The 21,101-nt window shown below is 39.7% G+C and overlaps 1 protein-coding gene across 1 annotated transcript in view; it reads right to left on the bottom strand.

Moving 5' to 3' along the window:
* Positions 1-21,101, bottom strand: part of ascc3 (activating signal cointegrator 1 complex subunit 3) — a 507,536-nt gene that overhangs the window by 313,316 nt on the left and 173,119 nt on the right. The window contains exon 15 of the mRNA XM_059645261.1: positions 6,439-6,573. Coding sequence (XP_059501244.1) covers positions 6,439-6,573 — 135 coding nt within the window. The remainder of the gene's footprint in view (positions 1-6,438; positions 6,574-21,101) is intronic.

The following is a 21,101-nucleotide window of genomic DNA, read 5'->3' as shown; positions in this document are numbered from 1 at the left end:
GTTAGCATTGCAGGCAACAGTTAGATAACAGTCATACGCATGACAGTATTGCATTTCCCTCCAAGATATACTTGACACTTGTAACAGTGCAGCAAAACATTTTGTAACTTATCACTGTTCCATGCTGTTGGATACATTTATCCTTCTTGGGTTTCATGAAGTTTAGCACTCATTTGTGAAATAAAATATCTTAAGGGACTGTCATAGTAAAATGGAGTACAAATACTTGCATCAGTATTAAGAATTCCAAGCGCTTTTTTTAAAAAAAAACTTTCTTCCACCGAAATATCTTTGTTTTACATATTTTACTGGTAGCTTTTGACATTTGACTATTACAAGAACTCAGCTAATGAGAAAAGTCGGAAAAGTAAGAGATAATACACAGCCATATTAGACATTTAAGGGCTTACCATATCAATGTACTTCAGACTCATTATATATTTTAAAATATCAATTAGGAGCTTAAAATGTCTTGGATTTATCGTGAAAGTCCAATTAATTTCTCTCAAAACAGTAACAAGGCTTTTTTAAACTGCTTGTTACAATGAATGCTTCCAAGGTATTGAGCCAATGAGCAAGTAAACCGTTGCGCTTAAAATGCACGATAAGGAAAAAAAGGCGTTATGATTGGGTTATTGTTCAAACAAGTATCGAGAAACATAAAATAGAGTACAGAAGAGTGATGATATACAAATATGTTACTTTTGTAAAATAATAACGACAAATGTGTGAAGGTGTTAAATTAAAAGGTTAGGTCAACTAATTAGGTGAGGACACTTCCACACAGTCAATTTTTGATTTGTTTCAGTCAACCAGATGATTATAAAAACTATAAGTGACTATTTTAAAAAAAAGTAATTCTACATCCCATAAGACTAAAAAGGGCCAGCAACCAAATTGACAAAACCAAGATAATATTTAAATAAAAATGACAATTACAGCCTATTCACTCAAATCTTTTTGGCCATGAGATTTTATCCAGTCATAACAGAGTACTTTACAGTGACATCTCCATAGAGCTCTTGGAGCTTAGCAACTATTTTCCAGTCATAACATTCATCAAACTGAATGAAATTGTTCACAAAAAGAAGTTCCATTTGCCTATTAATAAATTGTCAGGATGTTACGGATTAGCAAAGCCAGCATTTAATTCTACAGCCTTTGATAGTGTTGAATGCATCATCATCCAACCCCTTGACTGCTACCCAGCTGGATGGGACTGATATCATGCTCCATTCTTATCTAATTGTGACCAAAGAAGCACTTGTCATGACCTCCCTTCCTGTTCCCAAAACATTGCCTCGGTTCTATGGAGAGAATCAGTCTTTGGTTCCTTCCTCTGTCTTCCTTCTCAGTCACATCAGACAAAAGCACAGCCTGAGCTTTCATATGTACTCTGGTAACACCCGGTTCGATAACAGCACCACCTCTCAACTCCACCACTGTCACTAATTTATCAGACTTTTTCTGACATCCAGTTCCGCAGAAGCAGCAATTTCCTCCAATTAAATCTTGGGTAGATTCAAGCCAAGTTTTCCATTCCAAAGTTAATTCTCGAACTATTGACATCATCTCTCATCCTGTCAAAAGTTTGAGATTCACACCAGATTCTGCGCAAGTTCATGCCATTACTGAGGCTAGGATAACAAATCGTGAAGCTGGATGAACACAGCAGGCCAAGCAGCATCTTAGGAGCACAAAAGCTGACGTTTCAGGCCTAGACCCTTTATCAGTGCTCTCTGATGAAGGGTCTAAGCCCAAAACATCAGCTTTTATGCTCCTAAGATGCTGCTTGGCCTGCTGTGTTCATCCAGCTTCACGATTTGTTATTTTGGATTCTCCAGCATCTGCAGTTCCCATTATCTCCCATTACTGAGGCTGTCTGCTTTTTACCTTCATTGCATCACCCACCCAACTCTTGTCCCAGCTCAGTCACTGATGCCCTCATGCATACCTGTTACCTCCAGACATGACTATCCCTGTGCACTCAGTCATATGGCATGGAAACAGACCCTTTAGTCCAACCAGTCCACATCGACTAGATATTCTGAACTGAACTAGTCTCATTTGCCTGCATTTGGTCCATATCCCACTAAGCTTTTTCCATTCACGTATCTGTCCAAATGACTTTTCATGTCATAGTTATACCCTTTTCTACAATTTCCTCTGGCAGCTCATTCCACATACACACTACTTTCCATGCTAAAAAATTGCGCTCAGGTCCCTTTTGAATCTTCCCCATTCACCTTAAATCTATACCCTCTAGTTTTGGAATTAATTATCCTTGGAAGAAGACCTTTGCTATTCATCTTATCTATGCCCCTCCTGATTTTAAACCTTTATTAGGTCATCCCTCAACCTCCAACACTCCAAGGAAAAATGTCCCAGCCTCTCTTTAACTCAAGTCCTCCAATCCTGGCAACATCCTTGCAAATATTTTATGTATCCTTTCTAATTTAACAGCATGCTTCCCAGAACAGGGCAATCAGAATTAGACACAATATTCTAAAAATGGCCTCATCAACGTCTTGTGCAGTTGCAACACCATGTCCCAACACTCCTATACTCATTGCACTGACTAAAGAAGGCAAGCACGCCAAAAGCTTTCTTCACCCTACCCTACCTATGGTGTCACTCTCAAGGAGCTATGAAACTGTACCCCTTGGTCTCTCTGTTCAACAACTAATCTCCGATATCATCTTTCAAAAACTTGAGGGCATTGAAAACTCGGTGCTCACGTCTTAATTTGCAGCAAGTCCCACTCTTGGAACACAGAAGCAGAAGCACACTGTTCAGGCCTTTCTGCCTGCTCCAATATTCTAGATCATGATTGGCAAATCAACCAAATGCTAAATTCCCATGCTATCTTCATATCTCTTGATGTTTGTTAGTAACCAGAAGTTTATCAATTTTTGTCTTGACCTTACTCGATGTCTGAGCTTCCACAGCCTTCTGGAGTGTATTTTCAGTGACATGACATCTGATATCACACTTTTCAATCTCTCTCCATTCTCCTCTTGTTTGTGCTGACTCCCAGCCAAGTAACATCCTGGTTTTATAATTTTTCCCTTGGTTTAAAATTCCTCCAAAGCCTCTTTTCTTCTGAGAAATCTATGCTCCTCTAATACTGGTCTCTTATGCATCCAAAATTCTAATTGTTTTATCAGGGGCAGCTGTGCCTTCAGTTGAGCAAGTCCCAAACTCTGGATTACCCTGCTTAATGCTATTCTGTTTCCCAATCTGTTTTTCTTCCTTTTGTTTGGTAATACTTCTGCAAATGCTTTTGGACATTTATTGTGTTAGAGGTGCTATATAAATACATATTATTGTTGTAGAAATTGTTCATTGTGTTTGGCTCTTTTTTAATTCAATACTAAGTACTAGTAATAAAAGTATTATCCATTTTAGCTAATGTTTTATATATTCTCATTATTGTTTGTGATAGAATTAGAATGCAAAGTTAAAACTGTGTCAGTTTTAATTGTTTCAAATATACTTCAGTTAAACATCTGGTTAGCTAGCTAAAGGCTCAAATTTAAGTGGTTGCTATTTACAAGCAATTGAAACAGCTTCCAGTAGTTAACTTATTTTAATTAATCAATTATAGCTTGATGCAGCTTCTGAAAAAAGGAACAAATGATAAAATTGTATATATTTCTTAATATATAGTCATCGAGTAACATCATTGACTTTATGATCTATTAAGAATTCAGTGTATTTAAAACTAATGCATTCATTATTGTAATTTCTTGTGGTAGACTATTACTGCTGCAAGTTGTTTGAATGATGTTGCATCTAATATTGATTTTTATACCTCTGAAAGGAGAGTAGCTCAACTGAATGGCACCCCTTATACAATCTTGATCTATTTGCTCACTGGTGAGTCCACGGAATGGCAGCTTCAATTATATTATTGATGGAAAACATCTAAGAGTAAGCTATAAAAGTTTCTCATCACTCCTTTAGGTCCCCACCTAACCAAAAGAAATACGTTCTGAAGGAGGATCGGTGGACCTGAAATGTTAACACTTTTCTTTCTCTCCACAGATCCTATCTGACTTGCTGTGTTTTTGCAGCAATTTAAGATTTTGTTTCAGATTTCCAGAATCTGCAGTTTTTTGAAATACATTTCTTTGTGTTTGGCTGCACTACATACATATGGACCACACTAATTTTGCCAGGAGACCAAGGTTAGAGTCTCACCTGTTCCAGTGGTGTGTAATAACATTTATGAATAAGTTGATTAAAATATCAATCACCTTAATTTTGTTTGCAAGATCGTTCTAAAAATGGTCTGGAAGTCAATGCAATTTTAATATTGGTTATGGATGCCAAAAGGTTTGACAATTGTGATCTCCAAGTGTACAGTGGTTGCTGTGTGTCACAATGTTCTGAAAAAGGGAGAAAATGCCACAACGAACAGAAGCACACTTGAAAAAAAAGTTACGAGACGTAATTCTACTTGGGCCCAGAAGCATTCAAAGTGAACTTTTGAAGGCTTTGAAATGATTTTTGAGCTTCTGAAATGCTAAATTAAAAGGAATTAATTTGCTTTGAGCACCATTTTCATGTAGTACAGGGGGAGATGATGCTGCAGTGGTGATATCATTGGACTATTAATTCAAAAGGTCCAAGATTATACTTTGGAGACGTGGGTTAAAATCACATTGCAGTAGTTGGTGGAATTTATATTTATTTAAGAATATGAAACTATATTAGTAATAGTAACTACAAAATATTAATCAATTGTTATGAAAATGCATCTGGTTCACTTTGTCCTTTAAGCAATGTCTGAAATCTGTCATTTTTACCTTTTACAGCCTATTTTGTCAATGTGGTTGATTCTGAACTGCTCTCTGAAGTAGTGTTCCAAGCCACCCAGTTCAAGGACAAAGCACAGTTGCCTCCCCAATGATGCCCACGTCCAATGAAAACATACATTTAAAAATGAGATGGAACACGAGTAAAAATGAAGCTGCCAAATTTCCAGGGGATCATAGGATTACTCTCTCACTAGAAAGAGGTTAAACACATCACCAGTCGTCTGAGTATTGTCATGCCTCAATCAAGGTGGTCAAGGTCAAGAAGGCAGAAGGATCATGGTGACCTCAGCCAGTTTCGGAATTGAACCTGTATTGTTGGTATCACTCTGCCTTGCAGACGAGCCATACAGCCAGAAACGCATGTAAATAGGCACATTTAAGTGTCTCTTCCATATTTCTATCCCACCCAATTTTTCTATTACCTCTTTACTTACTAAGACGGAGTACTGTCTTTAATAAAGATAGATGGAAATTATTCATTTTGTACTTAAGCCATGCTTTCTACGTCCAAAGGATGCTGTCCCATTTCCCAAGATGCTTCAAGATGGATAATGGATATAATGCAACATAAAATGAATTAAGAGTTATTCATTTCACTTAGTTCAAGCTCAGCAATTGTTATCATGCTTTGGGGTCTATTTTGGGAGTTGTAGAGAAACCATAAAGAAACTACAATTTGATTAGTTATAGATAATTCAGCACTGGAATATGAACAAACTTCACCAACTTAGAATTTGAAATACACAACACAACACGTAATTGATGGTAGCTGGAGGTTCACAGTTAGTAATATCTGCTCTAGCGTCAAGTGAATAACGAAGAGAGGAGAACAAATTTATTCTGTAGTGGCAAAGCAAAAAAAGACTTCACAATTATTTGAATGTTTTTTCTGAAACTCCAAAATTTTATAAATATGAATCAAATCACATTTTTAAAAAGCTAAGTTAACACACGTTGTGGTTTTGCTATTTTGTGTACCTTTTAAATCCAACATCAGCTCCACTTCCTTCTTTCACCATCTTGATTAAATTTTTGACAAAATAACAAAGTTAGTACTTCTGTACTCCTAATTCTCTCTAAGATTCAATGAGTGGCAGTTGATATGCAAAGTGCATGGAGGTTTAACAATCTTCAAAAATCTGTATCTGGACTCTAGCTACGCTGCTGCATACAGATGTTTGTTTGTGATTTGTGTAAGAGCAAGTGAAGGCCAAAGTTTCTGTGGACATGATACGAACAGGTGCCAAAGACAGACAAAACAGTACTTCTACCTGTCTGAAAAGAGCAAATGCTGACAATCACAGTGGGATAGGCAGCAAACTTTGATGAAGAATCATATAGACTCAAAATGTCAGTTTGCTCTCTCTTCGTAGATGCTGCCTGATCCACTATGATCTCCAGCATTTGTTATTTTCAGTGAAGATTCCACCATCCGCAGTTATTTGCTTCAACTTGTCCACCTGGTCCTAATGAGGTGCCTACTTATTGACCCCACAAATTAATGGAGGGATCAGTGTTCGAGGGTGCTTCCAGCATTGCAACCAGATGAATTTTGGCTGTCTGCAAGAATATATGTCTACATTCCTTCAGTTGAAGGTTCTTTCGAGTGACATACCTGTTTCTCAGCTGAGCCATAGTCTGCGCTTTGGCTTGGTGCAAAGTAGATGATATCACCCTGGTTTTTTGCCATCTCTTGAAGCAGCATGGCTGTTCTGACAGTTGAATTTCTTGCATGCACAAACACCATCACCTAGGAAGAGACGATAATGTAGTGGTCAAACAACAATATGAGCCATGCTAAAGAAGTATATTAACATTCTACTTTTCTGTAACAAATATCTGAACATTTATTTTTGCATCTAGCAATGCCTCACAGGTTTTCCTGAGTTATATCATGAGCTTCTTTGATTGTATGACAAAACCCTCAAATAATAATTGACTATGATCTGACCGCATTAAAACAAAATCAGTTCGGTTGTCATTCATTCAGTTGTCATTGTGTAAATGTCTCAAGATCAAACTATTCTGGCTAACTGAACTGAAACAAATGCTGCTGAAATTCCCTTAGATCCAAGATAATTTGGATTTCCGTGCTGACTTCAGCATAATTAAAAAGAAATGTTCTAATGAAGAGTGCTTTAGCATAAACATGGAAAAGCAAAAATCCACATTGATTTCATTGTTGAATGAGCAAAGCTGAACGCGACAGCGGAGAATCATTTGAAACTATGCGCCACATCCAAGAGAAAAAGAATAGAATCACTTTGAACTCAACATCATAATGATATAACTAACATGATACTGCAACTGAAAATAAATTGTATTGGTAAATCTTGGTCAGACTCTGTGTTGAGGAAGAAGCAAGTCAGAACATTGTGCATTTAGCTGAACCTTAACCAAAAGCTTACCACAATAGGTTACTCTAAATGAGTTGCTGTTCTGTCGCAGTTACTGTATTACACCAGTTAGACAAAAGAAATGTTCCAGCAATTCAGGCTGATGTCCATCTCAGGTGTGGGGCTGTTACTTTTAAACTGAGCCCCCTCCTCCTTGTTGCTCCACAAATGGAAACATCCTTTCAGGATCCACCTTTCCAGGTCCGTCAGGATATTTCAACAAGATCATCTTTCATTCTTCTGAACTCCATACACACCCAGTCTGATCACATTTCCTCAGAAGATAATCTTACCAATCTCAGGGAGCAGACAAATGAACCTTTGCTGAATTATTTCATTGAATACTTTTAAGATGAAGTCAATAAAGTTTTGATGGATAGATAAATCAAATACTAGCTGGTTAGACGGGAACATGGAATTCAGAACAAACAAATCAGCCGTGATCTTACTGGATGGTGAAGGAGGCTAGAAGGGCTGAATGACCTACTCGTGCTCCTAAGTAATACTTTCTTAAATAAGGATGCCAAAACTGCACAGTACATCAGGTGCGGCCTCACCAACATGCTACAGGACTGTAGTTAAAAGGTCCATACTTTTATATTCCATTTCCTTTTCAATAAATTCTTGTGAATCTTGACTACCTCTCCTTTATATTGAAAAATTCCTTTGTAAATAGTCAATACATTAATTCGAACTGTCCAAACAAGGATTGCAAATGTGAAAAGATCTAAATATAGCAATCATCTTTCAGTCTGGTATGGTAATCTTAAGTTTGGCACTCAGAATATGAAAACACATTTGCCCAGGAGGATATTATTTAAATTATTTAATTTATAACAAATCATGTTAACAAAATACATTGTTTTCAAGCTTTATCTTTTTCTGTGTAACACTGTTCAATCTAGCACTAAAACAGAGGTTAGCTAATTTTTATGAAAAGTTTAATTCTATTTTAACAAAAACTATTTTGCTGTGGTCGAGGAAAAAAACATAAACATCAGAGTAATTACTAACATGATGGAGCTGCTTCTGCTTTCCAGCAGGAACATTCCTAGAAGTCAGAACTTACTCTACTGCTAATGTTCAAGCTTCCAGGAACTCTCAGGAAAGGCAGGTGCTACTTTTGTATGCATTTCTATTTATGGTATGGTAGGGATTCAATTCGAGTTTTTTTTTTAAAATGTACATAGGCAACTGCATAAGACGTGTATAGGTAGAAGTCTAAAAAGGTCTGTGATGCACTGAGACAAAATCATTATCCATCAAGTCTGCCAGTTCCTTATTTTCATTTGCAAAATTAGTTTGAGCTCTTTTTGAAGGGTCAACACTCCTTTGATTACAACTTACGTATGGCCTAATTGTAAAATATCTTGTACTTGATAGCTTCCCAAGTTCCTCTTTGCATTGCTTTTTTCAGATCTTACTGTTTTTTTTGTTTTCCTTTGCTATGCCTTCTATTCCTCTCAGCCCTACAGGTACCAAACCTTATCCATAATTTTACCTTAAAACAAGTTTAAATATTGAAACTGTTTCCACCGGCAGAACAAACAGTTGGAAAGGACAAACATTTCAACCAATTGACAAAGAATGAGAGGCAACATGGGAAAATTATTGTTTTTTAATTACTAAAGTAACTGTAATATGAAATGCACTGCCTGAAACAGTAACTTTCAAAAAGGAATTATATCAATTCTTGGTGAGAAAGCTGAATTACGACATTATGGTGAAAGAAAGCAGGATGTATAACAAGATAATGAACTGTGAGGCTGGATGAACACAGCAGGCCCAGCAGCATCTCAGGAGCACAAAAGCTGACGTTTCGGGCCTAGACCCTTCATCAGAGAGAGGGATGGGGTGAGGGTTCTGGAATAAATAGGGAGAGAGGGGGAGGCGGACCAAAGATGGAGAGAAAAGAAGATAGGTGGAGAGGAGAGTATAGGTGGGGAGGTAGGGAGGGGATAGGTCAGTCCAGGGAAGACGGACAGGTCAAGGAGGTGGGATGAGGTTAGTAGGTAGATGGGGGTGCGGCTTGGGGTGGGAGGAAGGGATGGGTGAGAGGAAGAACCGGTTAGGGAGGCAGACACAGGTTGGACTGGTTTTGGGATGCAATGGGTGGAGGGGAAGAGCTGGGCTGGTTGTGGGGTGCAGTGGGGGGAGGGGACGAACTGGGCTCCACCCACTGCATCCCAAAACCAGTCCAACCTGTCTCTGCCTCCCTAACCTGTTCTTCCTCTCACCCATCCCTTCCTCCTACCTCAAGCCGCACCTCCATCTCCTACTTACTAACCTCATCCCACCTCCTTGACCTGTCTGTCTTCCCTGGACTGACCTATCCCCTCCCTACCTATACTCTCCTCTCCACCTATCTTCTTTTCTCTCCATCTTCGGTCTGCCTCCCCCTCTCTCCCTATTTATTCCAGAACCCTCACCCCATCCCCCTCTCTGGAGAAGAGCCTAGGCCCGAAACGTCAGCTTTTGTGCTCCTGAGATGCTGCTGGGCCTGCTGTGTTCATCCAGCCTCACATTTCATTATCTTGGATTCTCCAGCATCTGCAGTTCCCATTATCACAGGATGTATAACAAATCTGGTTGCTCTTTCAAAGATTCAGCATTGTTACAATGGATTGCTTGAATTGCTTTCTCTGCTTTACACGACAACCATCAGAAAATTACCAGCTCTACATTTCACAAAAAAAGGTTGTGATCTCTTAGACCAGCAAAATACACTTGACCTAGAGAACAGTTAGAATGTAGAATCCATTATCACAAAAAGTAATTGAAGCAAATAGAAGAGACACATTCAAGGGGAACGTGGATAACTAAATAGGAAGAAGGCCCTAGGGATCATAGGTACCAAATTGTTGGGTAAAAGGCCTGATCCCTGCTTCATACTCTAAATGGATGCAAGAGATCTGAATTTGCATACAATACAGCAGTTCAGAACAGGTGGAATCTTTTCAACCTAAAGATGACTGAAATTCGTAAGATATCACATTGGCCAGGCGCTGCTCAAACATTAAAAAAGGCAAACTTGTGAACTAAAGTTACCTGAGGCCCAGCTACTAGCTTTGGCTGGCTTGAGCAGATCAGCTTTGAGGATGAAATAAGGCTAAAATCCTTATTTGGAGGAAGAGTAATGAATTATTCCTAAAAGGTGTCCTTGAAGTGAGCCTATAGTGGAAAGACACCACTTCTCTGATGAGCTAACAGCCAAAAGAAACAAGACAAGACAAGTTTGGGGGGGATAACAGTATAAAACTGAAGGCTTTCAGTGTGCCACTAGTGAGCAACCTTTCTAAAGTCATGGATACGATACTTAGAAGTGTGGAAAGGGCCCTAAGACCCAGAAGAAATTACCTAACCAACGTGAGCTTCTATTCATGGGTATTCATCTTTAGTTTTGTTGACTGTTCAAAGTACATCAAACTTAGTGATTTTAGTCTTGTGTGATTTGCAGGCCTGCTATTAACCTTTTCCTACTCAAATGGGAAGCCAAGCGGAGGCTTGGGGACCGCTTTGCAGAACACCTCTGCTCGGTTCGCAATAAACAACTGCGCCTCCCAGTCACAAACCATTTTAACTCCCCCTCCCATTCCTCAGGTGACACGTCCATCATGGGCCTCCTGCAGTGCCGCAATGATGCCACCCAAAGGTTGCAGGAACAGCAACTCATATTCCGCTTGGGAACCCTGCAGCCCAATGGTATCAATGTGGACTTCACAAGCTTCAAAATCTCCCCCTCCCCAACTGCATCCCAAAACCAGCCCAGCTCGTCCCCACCTCCCTAGCCTGTTCTTCCTCTCACCTATCCCCTCCTCCCACCTCAAGCCGCACCTCCATTTCCCACCTACCAATCTCATCCTGCCTCCTTGACCTGTTCGTCCTCCCTGGACTGACCTATCCCCTCCCCACCTATACTCTCCTCTCCACCTATCTTCTCCTCTATCCATCTTCGGTCGGCCTCCCCATCTCTCCCTATTTATTTCAGAACCCTTTCCCCCTCTCCCCTCTCTGATGAAGGGTCTAGGCCCGAAACGTCAGCTTTTGTGCTCCTGAGATCCTGCTTGGCCTGCTGTGTTCATCCAGCTTCACACTTTGTTATCTTGGTGTGAAATATATGTCTTTTTTCACTAAACTAATTGTGAGAGATAAGGATGATTGAACTGCAGTGAAAAGAATTACTTAGCTCTGAACAAAAAGACATCTAGTACTGAGCCGAGTGATCAGAAAAGGGAGTGAGGGCCAAGTGGTTAGAAACCAGAATGAACTGGTTCAAAACTGCTAGCAGATACCCAGAGGGTAAAAAGGTTAAGCTTTGTACCACAGACATAGTTGAAGCGCATGCCTAATGAGAGAATGCATATTAACATTTACGCCCATGCTTACGAAGCTGCTTAATTAACATAACATGCGATGTATGAAGAGGGTGGGACAAGGGAAGTAATGGGAAGATTGTGCACCTTGGAGCTCAGATTGGACGGAGCTAAAAGGGGAGGATCTGGCCAGATAAATGATGTATAAAAAGGGGAGGCTCCCTGACCTGTGTGCGCTTCAGGCAGCGGTGGGGGGGCACCTGATTCTGCAGAGTCGTAATAAAGCTTAAGTTACTTGTTTCCAAGACTTTGTCTCCACTGACTCCGTGATTGTGAGCATGTGAATTTTATATCTCACATAATGAAGGTTGTGGTTAGCTGATATGGACTCGATTCCTCTATGTGATCAGCCAATAATTGTTGTCAAGGGCAGTAACCAGTCAACACAGACGAAACAGAAATTGATTTTTCCCAATCAGTGTGTCTTTGTGTCACATTAAGCCTAGTCTTCAAAAGGTCATGAACTGTTTTTCAAAAGCACCTTTGTGCAAACCATTAGTTTAAGCAGTGACACTCCACCAACTACTATCAAATTCTAACTATACCTATTTACTATGAGCATCAAAAAGAACAGGGGTATGCCATTCAGCCCCTCAAGTCCATTCAACCATTCAATGCTGTGGAGGTCCTGGTGTTGGACTGGGGAGGACTAAGTCAGAAATCATGCGACACTGGGCTATAGTCCAACAGGTTTATTTCAAATCACAAACTTTCAGAGCCCCTTCATCAGGTGAAGTGGGGAAGAAGAACACACAGACACAGAATTTATAGGCAGAGAGATCAAGGGTACAGAGATGAAAAGATCATACAAACGGTGTGAGTGGAATGTCAAATAAAAAGTCGCTGCAGGTAATCAAAAAAAGTGTCAGAGGGTGTGAATGAAGCATCAACAACTAAATAACAAATGAGGACTGACAGATAATCTGATTAAATGAGGCAGAGAGATAATTACTTAAGTGAAAAATAAATTGGTGCAGGACACAAACCAAATGACAGCAATGACACGATGGGTATAAGAGTTGCACGCTGAGGGTCTAACCAAAGTAATAAGAAATCCAAAACTGTGCACAGTAATTAAAATAGAGAGGTCATAACAATTTATCAAGGTGGTGAAATCAAATCAGGACAGTAAGGACTATTTTACTGACACAGAACAGTGCAATGGGGTCACATGTAGTGCAACATGAACCCAAGAACCCATTGAGGCCGTCTTCATGGATACGGAACTTGGTAATCAGTTCCTGTTTGGTGATTCTGCATCGTTGCGTATCTCAAAGTCCACCTTGGAAGGTGCTTACCTGAAGATCGGAGCCTGAACGTCCTTTACCACTGAAGAAGTGTTCCCCAACTGGGAAGGAACATTCCTGTCTGGCGATTATTGAACAGTGTCCAATCATCTGTTATTGTAGTGTCTGCATGGTCTCGCCAAAATACCATGCCTCGGGGCATCCTTGCCTGTAGTGTACGAGATAGACCATGTAGTGCGGGTAGTCCTCCGACATGTGATGGTAGTAGTATCTATGTCAATGATCTGACGAATCTTGCAGAGGTTGCCAATGGCAGGGTGGTGTGGTGTTGTGGTTGATGTTGTCCTGAAAACTGGGTAGTTTGCTGTGAATGATGGTCTGTTTAAGGTTTGAAGGTGAGAAGTGGAGGCGTAGGAATGATCTTGGCGAGATGCTTGTCGTCATCAATGACATATTGAAAGGTGCGATGAACATGGCGGAGTCTACATGATCCATAGTCAACCGTGATCTTAGGTTCATGTTGTGCTACATTTGAACCCAATACACTGTTCTGTATCTGTAAAATCTTCCTTACTGTCCTGTTTTGATACCATCACCTTGATAAATTGTTATGATGTCTGTACCTTAATCAGTTTGCACAGTTTTGGACTACTTATTACTTTGGTTAGACCTTCAGCATGTGACTCTTATACCTATCATGTTATTCCAGTCATTTGGTTGGTCTTCAGCACCAACTTATTTTTAATTTACTGTAATTATTTATTTGCCTGATTTAAATTGGATTATATATCATCTCTTCACTTGCTGTTGACACTTTACTCACACTGTCTGACACTTCTGGTCACCTGCAGGGACTTGTTATTCAACATTCCACTCACACTATTTGTATGATCTTTTGATCTCTCTGCCCACAACTTCTGTGTCTGTGTGCCTCTTCCTCACTTCACCTGACAAAGGGGCTACACTCTGCAAGATTATGTTTTCAAATAAACCTGTTGCTCGGCTATAACCTGGTGTCGTATGACTACTGACTTTTATTATTCAATGAGATCATGGCTGATTTGTGGCTTAACTCCACAGACCTGCATTTGGTGCATATCCCTTAATACCTTTGCTTAAACAAAAATTTATCTGTCTCATATTTAAAATTATGAACTAATCCAGCATTCACTGCCATAGTTGAAGAAAGTTCTAAACATCTATGACACATTGCATGTAGAAGTGACATCAGTGGCACAATGTTTAAGACTGCAGGGAACTTCAGCTTTGTCAGAAGCACAATCTTGAAAACGTTTCGCATTGACATCAAGGTAGCAAACAGAATTGCAAAGTAGACTCAACATTTGTCCATTCGCCATGGAGATCCGAGGAACCAAGGAATCAAACTTAAAATAAAATTTGTTTTTTGTTTGAAACAACACCTGTCCTCTTTTGATGCTTAAGAGACACGGACAAACTACTTCAGAAATACTTAGCAGCTTCCACATAAGACACATTCAGAACATCTTCGACATCAAACGGGAGGGCAAATGCTAAATACTGAGGAACTTCAAAGTGCAAAAATGCTTGTACTTGAAAGACTCCTCACCAGATCCCAGCTCAGATGAAGTGGGCATGGATTATTTATGCCTGACGATAAAATCCCTAAAGTTAGTCATGTCTTCACAACATTAACTTAGTCTACATCACAGGCAGTGTCTAAGATCAAGATTCAAGAACTCCTTAAAGAGAATCTGGAAATGTGGTAGACTAGCAGAGAAATGCCCAAGAAATAAATACCTGGGAGATATTAAATAATGGCATCACTTCCTTCAAACATCCAAGCAAGCAGGCAACTAAGGCAAGCTAGAAACTCCAAAGAGTTTTAACAAAAATCAGACAATTCATCCTAGCTCACTGTGTGGGAAGACGTTCAGTTCAGCAGTTGGGCTGGGCTGGCAGGTTACAATACACAACAGATGACAAGACAAAGGGGCTACTCAATGAATCATAGCACACTAGGTAGATCAGAGGTACAACAGGATCTTGGGGAGCTTGTCCAATGTTCCTGAATGTGGCAGGACAGATTAATAGGGAGATAAGGCGGCAGAGAGAGTATAACAAAATTTCAGTGCACAAGTACTACTGATTGCTTTGGTTGAAAACAGAATATTTTTGTGAATAATCCATTTACAGGGGCCAAATGACCTGCTCTTGTTCCTACTTTGTGATTTTATGACCAAAGGTGGTTGGTCAAACATGTCAGTGTTTGATAAACTAAATGGTCATTTAAACCACAGCTGAAATGGTTGTGTAACAATTATTTAATGTCTGTGTTAAATGGATGCTTTAAAATAAATCAAAAAACTTGTAACAAGTCACCAACAGCAAGCAAACAAGTTCAGACCAACTTGCAAAATAAAACCATTGATTAACAGAATGCTTCTCATGGCCACCGGATGTCTTAAACTGGTTTTGTGGACAATGAGGTACTTTCTGAAGGGTATTTACTATCATGTTGTGAGGACCGTAGCAGCAAATTCTTTCAAAAACATTTTCATGAACAATAAATTGATAATCGCTAAATAGTCTATTTTTGTGACTGTCATTTGATGAATAAATATTGACCACAGCACAAGGGATAATTCTTCTGGCCCTTCTTCAAAATAATGCCAATGAATAGTTAGGCTTACTAATGACAGCAGACAGGCTTCTAATATGATCTAAAAGCCAGGACTTCCAATAATGTATCATCCTTGCTTTTTGAGCTCAAATCCGAGATGGAATTTATACACAAAACTAAAGGTATACAAAAGTCATCTTAATGACTCAACTTGGAGGAATAAATTGTCCACTGTCAAATCTAAAAAGCCATTATTTCTCATTCTATGTTCAAGTGATGTAGAAACTATCTGAACAGCAGAAAATTGATGACCTTAACAAGAGCACTGACATGATTATCAGGCACGTTTGCAGCATAGTCAGTTAACCGTGAATTAATATGGCTTGTTAGCTCCTTTTTTAATTGGTATGACTCACCTTTAAAAAGAATAACAGTAAGCTTTTGTTAAAACAAGGTAGATGTTAGTTTCTTACAAGCTACCACTGCTGGTTTCTTCAGAATAAGGAGATAGTTATTAATTAAAACTTAGACGCAAAAACTGAAATTGAAGACAAAAGAATGAGCTCTGAAATAGTCCTGCATAACGTAAAATATAGAAGGAGTATAGCACAGGAATAGGCCTTTTAGGCCACCAAGCCAACCATAATGCCATTCTAAACTAATCCTATCCTCCCCTGCAAGTGATCTGTGTCCCTCTATTCCCTGCCTGTTCATGTGTCTGTCTAAAAGCTTTTTAAACATTGCCATCATATCTGCTCTATCGCCTCCCTGGCAGCCCATTCCAAGCACCTACCACCCTCTGCATAAAAAAAAGCTTGCCTAGCAAATCACTTTTAGTTGTGCTTCAGTTAAGCTGAGAAGGCAGTTTTTTTTTGAGGGGATTGGTGGTGGTGGTGGGTGGGAGATCTCCAGAGATAATGAGGTCAGTAACAGTGCACCAGCCACATTGATTTTTACTTTGCAGAGGCTCAACATCAGCTCTCAGACATTTCCTCCTACTGGCCCCAGAACATGACCCCACCATAAACATCAAGCCATTGTTGCCAGGACTGTCACCGGCCTCATTACCTCTGGAGATCTCCCCACCCCACTGACTCCAATCTAGTTGTCTCCCAAACCTCGGCAGGCCACTGCTATCTCCTTCCCAAAATTCACAAACCAGACTGCCCTGTTAGGTCCATCGCATCAGCCTGTTCCTGCTCCATTCTGCTCATTTTGTCCTGCCTTGAATCCATCCTCTCTCGACTAGTCCAGATCCTGCACACCTACATTCGCCATTCCTCTGATGCTCTCCACCATATTGACAATTTCCAGCACCCCGCCCCTAACTGTCTCCTCACAGTGGACGTCCAATCCCTATATTCCCCAATCAGTATAGTCTGAGAGCTCTCGACTGCTTCCTCGACCAGAGGCCAAAACAACCCCGTTCACCAGCACTCTCCTCTGCCTGGCTGAAGTTGTTCACTCATTGAGCAATTTCTCCTCTAATTCTTCTCATTTCTGCCAAGTCAAAGGAGTGGCTATGGGTACCCATGTGGATACCAGTTATAAAAACCAAAAGAACTGCAGTTGTAGTAAATCAGGAACAAAGTTGCTGGAAAAGATCAGCAGGTCTGGCAGCATCTGTGGAGGAGAAAACAGAGTTAACATCTTGGGTCCGGTGTCTAAGGAAGGGTCACCGGATGCGAGACGTTAACTGTTTTCTGCTCCACACTTGCTGCCAGAACTAGATTCCAGTTATGCCTGCCTCTTTATGGGGTATGTGGAACAAACATTGTTCTACCCTTACACTGGCCCCCTCCCACAACGCTATTTGGTACATCAACAAATGCTTTGGTGCCACTTCATGCTCCCACCAGGACCTTGAAACCTTTGTTTGTTTTGCCTCCAATTTCCACCCCTTTACAACTTTCACATTGTCCATTTTTGATTCTTCCTTTCCTTGACTTCTGTCTCCATTTTGGGGAATAAACTATCCACTGGCATCCATTACAAAGTGACTAACTCCCACACATACCATCACTACAGCTCTTCACACCCCACGACCTGCATGGACTCCAATCCACTCTCCCAGTTCCTTTGCCTAGGTCGCATCTGTTCAGATGATCTGTTCAGAAACAGCGCTGCTGCCATGGATTGCTTCTTTCACACGACTGTGGTTTCCCGGACTCGCAAGTGCATCTAACCTATCACCTGCGCTTCCACCCTTGCCCCTTCCCAACAATCAGAACAATGTGATCGGGTACCCCTTGTCCTCACTTTTCATCCCACCAGCCTCCACATTCAGAGTATTACTCCCTGCCATTTCAAACAACTCTAACAGAACACCACTAAACACATCTTCACCTCAATCCTCATTTGCATTTCACAGGGATCATTCCCTCTGAGCCACCCTAGTCCATTCCACAACCACCAACAGCTGCCCACTTCCCACAGCACCTTCTGATGTAACTACAAAAAAATGCAACACCAGCTCCTTTATCTCCATCCTTCTCGCTATCCAAAGGCTTCAAGAGTCCTTCCAGGTGAAGCAGCATTTCACTGTACCTCCCCCAAACTTGTGTATTGTATTCAATGTGTGCCATGTGGCCTATTCCAAATTGGAGAAACCAAATGCAGACTGGGTGACCACCTTGCGGAACACCACCGGTCAGATTCGCCAGCATCAGTCGTTCCTCCTATTTCCCCACATTATCACTTTGAAGTTGAGAGTGAAGACACAAGTTTCTTTAAGTCAGTAGTCCAGCCTCACACTCTGTCACATCCAGGCTGACTTCTTCTGAGTTGTTTGGTCTATTATTGGGCTCTGGATGCTAAGCAAAAATAGTATTTTGTTCAATGTGTTGAATGATTAGTCACGTTGCTCTTCAGCTCAAGTGTGTAAAATTTCAATAAAATACTTGCAAACACAAAGACTTCCAGACTTCTCAATACCACAGCCTCAAACACACAAAGAAACTCTAAAAGTTCCTTCTGTTCTGAATACGCAACATAGATAAAACAAAATCTTAAGTCTACATTAATCTTAACACAAGTTGAATGGAGGAGTGGAGAAAGTTGAAATAAAGTATGGAGAGGCATAATTATGAACATATCACTTCTTTAATCATTTGCTCTTTTTGCAGATGGTCAAAATTACCAAATATAGAATCACCCGAGTTTCTTCGAAAACTAGATTGTATGTAAACCATTAGAAACAACTCAAATATATGAAACAGTTAAGTGAAGGCAAATATTAGAGATTTTCAGATAAATATTTCTATGACTGAACATTAAAAATATTGGGCAGGATGGCGACTCAGTGGTTAGCACTGCTGCCTCACAGTACCAGGGACCTGGGTTTGATTTCAGCCTTGAGTGAATGCCTGTGTGGAGTTTGCATATTTTCCCCGTGTTTCGCCAGATGTTCCAGTTTTCCTCCCACAGTCCAAAGATGTGCAAACTAGGTGGATTGGCCATGCTAAATTACCCAGAGTGCTCAGGGATGTTTAGATTATGTGGGTTATAGGGCAATACGTCTGAGAGGGATGATCTGAGGGTTGGTGTACTTGTTGGGCTGATGGGCCTGTTTCATGACTGTAGGGATTCTATGGATGCTATGAACAAGTACACAATTTCAGATTCAGTTGTTTCTTTGATTTTCTAGAAGGTTTGGAAAAGAAACATATTTTCTAATACACAACAGAATGCTTACGTAAAAGTCATTTGGCCCATTTTGGCTGTAGTGGCTCTCTGAAGGAGAAATTCACATCATGCCATTTCCCAACTTCTCCCCAGAGCACAGTACATTCTTCCTTTTCAGATAATAATCCTTCTCTTTCGAAGGCTTCAATTTAAACTGCCTCCACCACGCTGAAGCCTTGTGTTCCAGATCCTTAAATCATTTACTGTGTGAAAAATATTTTCCTCGGGTTACCATTTTTTCCTTTTGCAAATAACTCTAAATACATACTTTCAGGTTTCCAATCTTTAGCAATGTGAACAGTTTCTCCCTACCTCTTCTGCACCTGTATAAGTCTTCACATCCTTCTTAAAGTTTGGTACCCAGAACTGGATGTAACACTTGATTGTGACCAAACCAATGTTTTGTACAAGTGTGCTGTATATTTTATTAGCCACTAAATTTGTCCTGTCATCTTCAATGACTGATACAGATATACATCCATTGCTCTCTGCTCCTGCATCCTTCATAACGTTTCTCTGCATTTTTTTTCTACAAAATGAAGCACTTCATTCTTATCTGACTTAACTTTCATTTGCCATTCATTATACGGCAATAACATAATACCACGAACTAATGCAAATCAGAAGTGCAGGTTATTACCTTTTTTTGGACATGCCTGAATCTCAGCAACATAACTTGTTATCTTCATCCTCCTAAGCTCAGTATCTCAGTCTATTATCTTGTTACTCCTAAAACTTTCAAGTTCCAAGTCACTCATTACTTGGTCTAATCTACTTCATATTCAAATTGACAATTTTTTAGCAGACTGATATTTGATTCAACTTTTCTTTTAATATGCTAAGATTTTCAATTATGTTTGTCACTGTTTGTGTAGTATTACAAACAGCAAGGCTGAGACAGACATTTTTAATCAGTAAGGGAATAAAGGTTTGAGAAAAAGGCAGGAAAGTAGAATTGAGGATCATCTGCTCAGCCATGATCTCAGGTGAATGATGGAGCTGATACAAATGGCCCAAAAGGTCGATTTCTGCCCCTCTGTCTTATTGGCTAGGAAGGACTGAAGTATTCCCTGATGAGACTTTTGAACACTAATTCCTTTGGATTATAATTCAAATATTTCAGAGATTTTTCAATAGTAGCAGTAAAATTGTTTTTAAAAAACCCAGCACTGCTTTAAACTAATGACTCTATTTCACACTTTAATCATCATTGAAGGTAATTTTGTGGAACAGATCAATAGTGATAACCAGTTACCAGCAATTATGGACAAAAATCACTTATTCAATTGCACAATTATAGAAGTTACATTGTCGCAGATTGACTCTCGTTTAACATGTACACAATGCACAGGAATGGTTTTGATTTAGTTCCTCTAACATTGTATCCTGGACAGGAATGGAAACACTAGTTTCTTGGCACAACACTTCAGGTTGTCATCTTTGAAAATGAATGTTGAGTTCAGAAGAACTAGATGCATCACAAGTTAAAATTTCTTCTGCTTATTGGTTGATTTACTTCATTCCACTACTTCACAAAATAGCATTGTATTGCTAGCCTCCTGTTATCTTTAAGAGGTTTCTGGATTTTCATAATAATCATTGTTAAATTTGCTGCAGAAATTTAGGGCGCATAATAAAGAATGTAAGTTGCATCTTAATAATGTGATAATTATTAATACAATTTCAATCATTTGGACGCTGAAAGGAAATATGTAATTGTCTGACATGTAACAAATTCTTTGAGATACAAAAACGTTTGCATTGAATTGTTACTTTTTCTCTGTCTCTTTCTCTCAACTAATTACATCCATTGTTCCCTTCTATTTCTTTCTTTATCAAAATTCATAGAATCATACAAATGTTTATAACAAAAGGAGGTCATTCAGATGGTTGATCACATGCTGGTTCTTTGCAAGAGCAATTTGATATTGTCCCACAGCCATAAAAATAGCTTTCCTTTCAGTGCTTATCCAAAT

The sequence above is a fragment of the Stegostoma tigrinum genome, chromosome 4, assembly GCF_030684315.1.
Source record: "Stegostoma tigrinum isolate sSteTig4 chromosome 4, sSteTig4.hap1, whole genome shotgun sequence".
NCBI classification, from domain to species: domain Eukaryota; kingdom Metazoa; phylum Chordata; class Chondrichthyes; order Orectolobiformes; family Stegostomatidae; genus Stegostoma; species Stegostoma tigrinum.
This window is presented reverse-complemented; position numbering and strand designations above follow the sequence as displayed.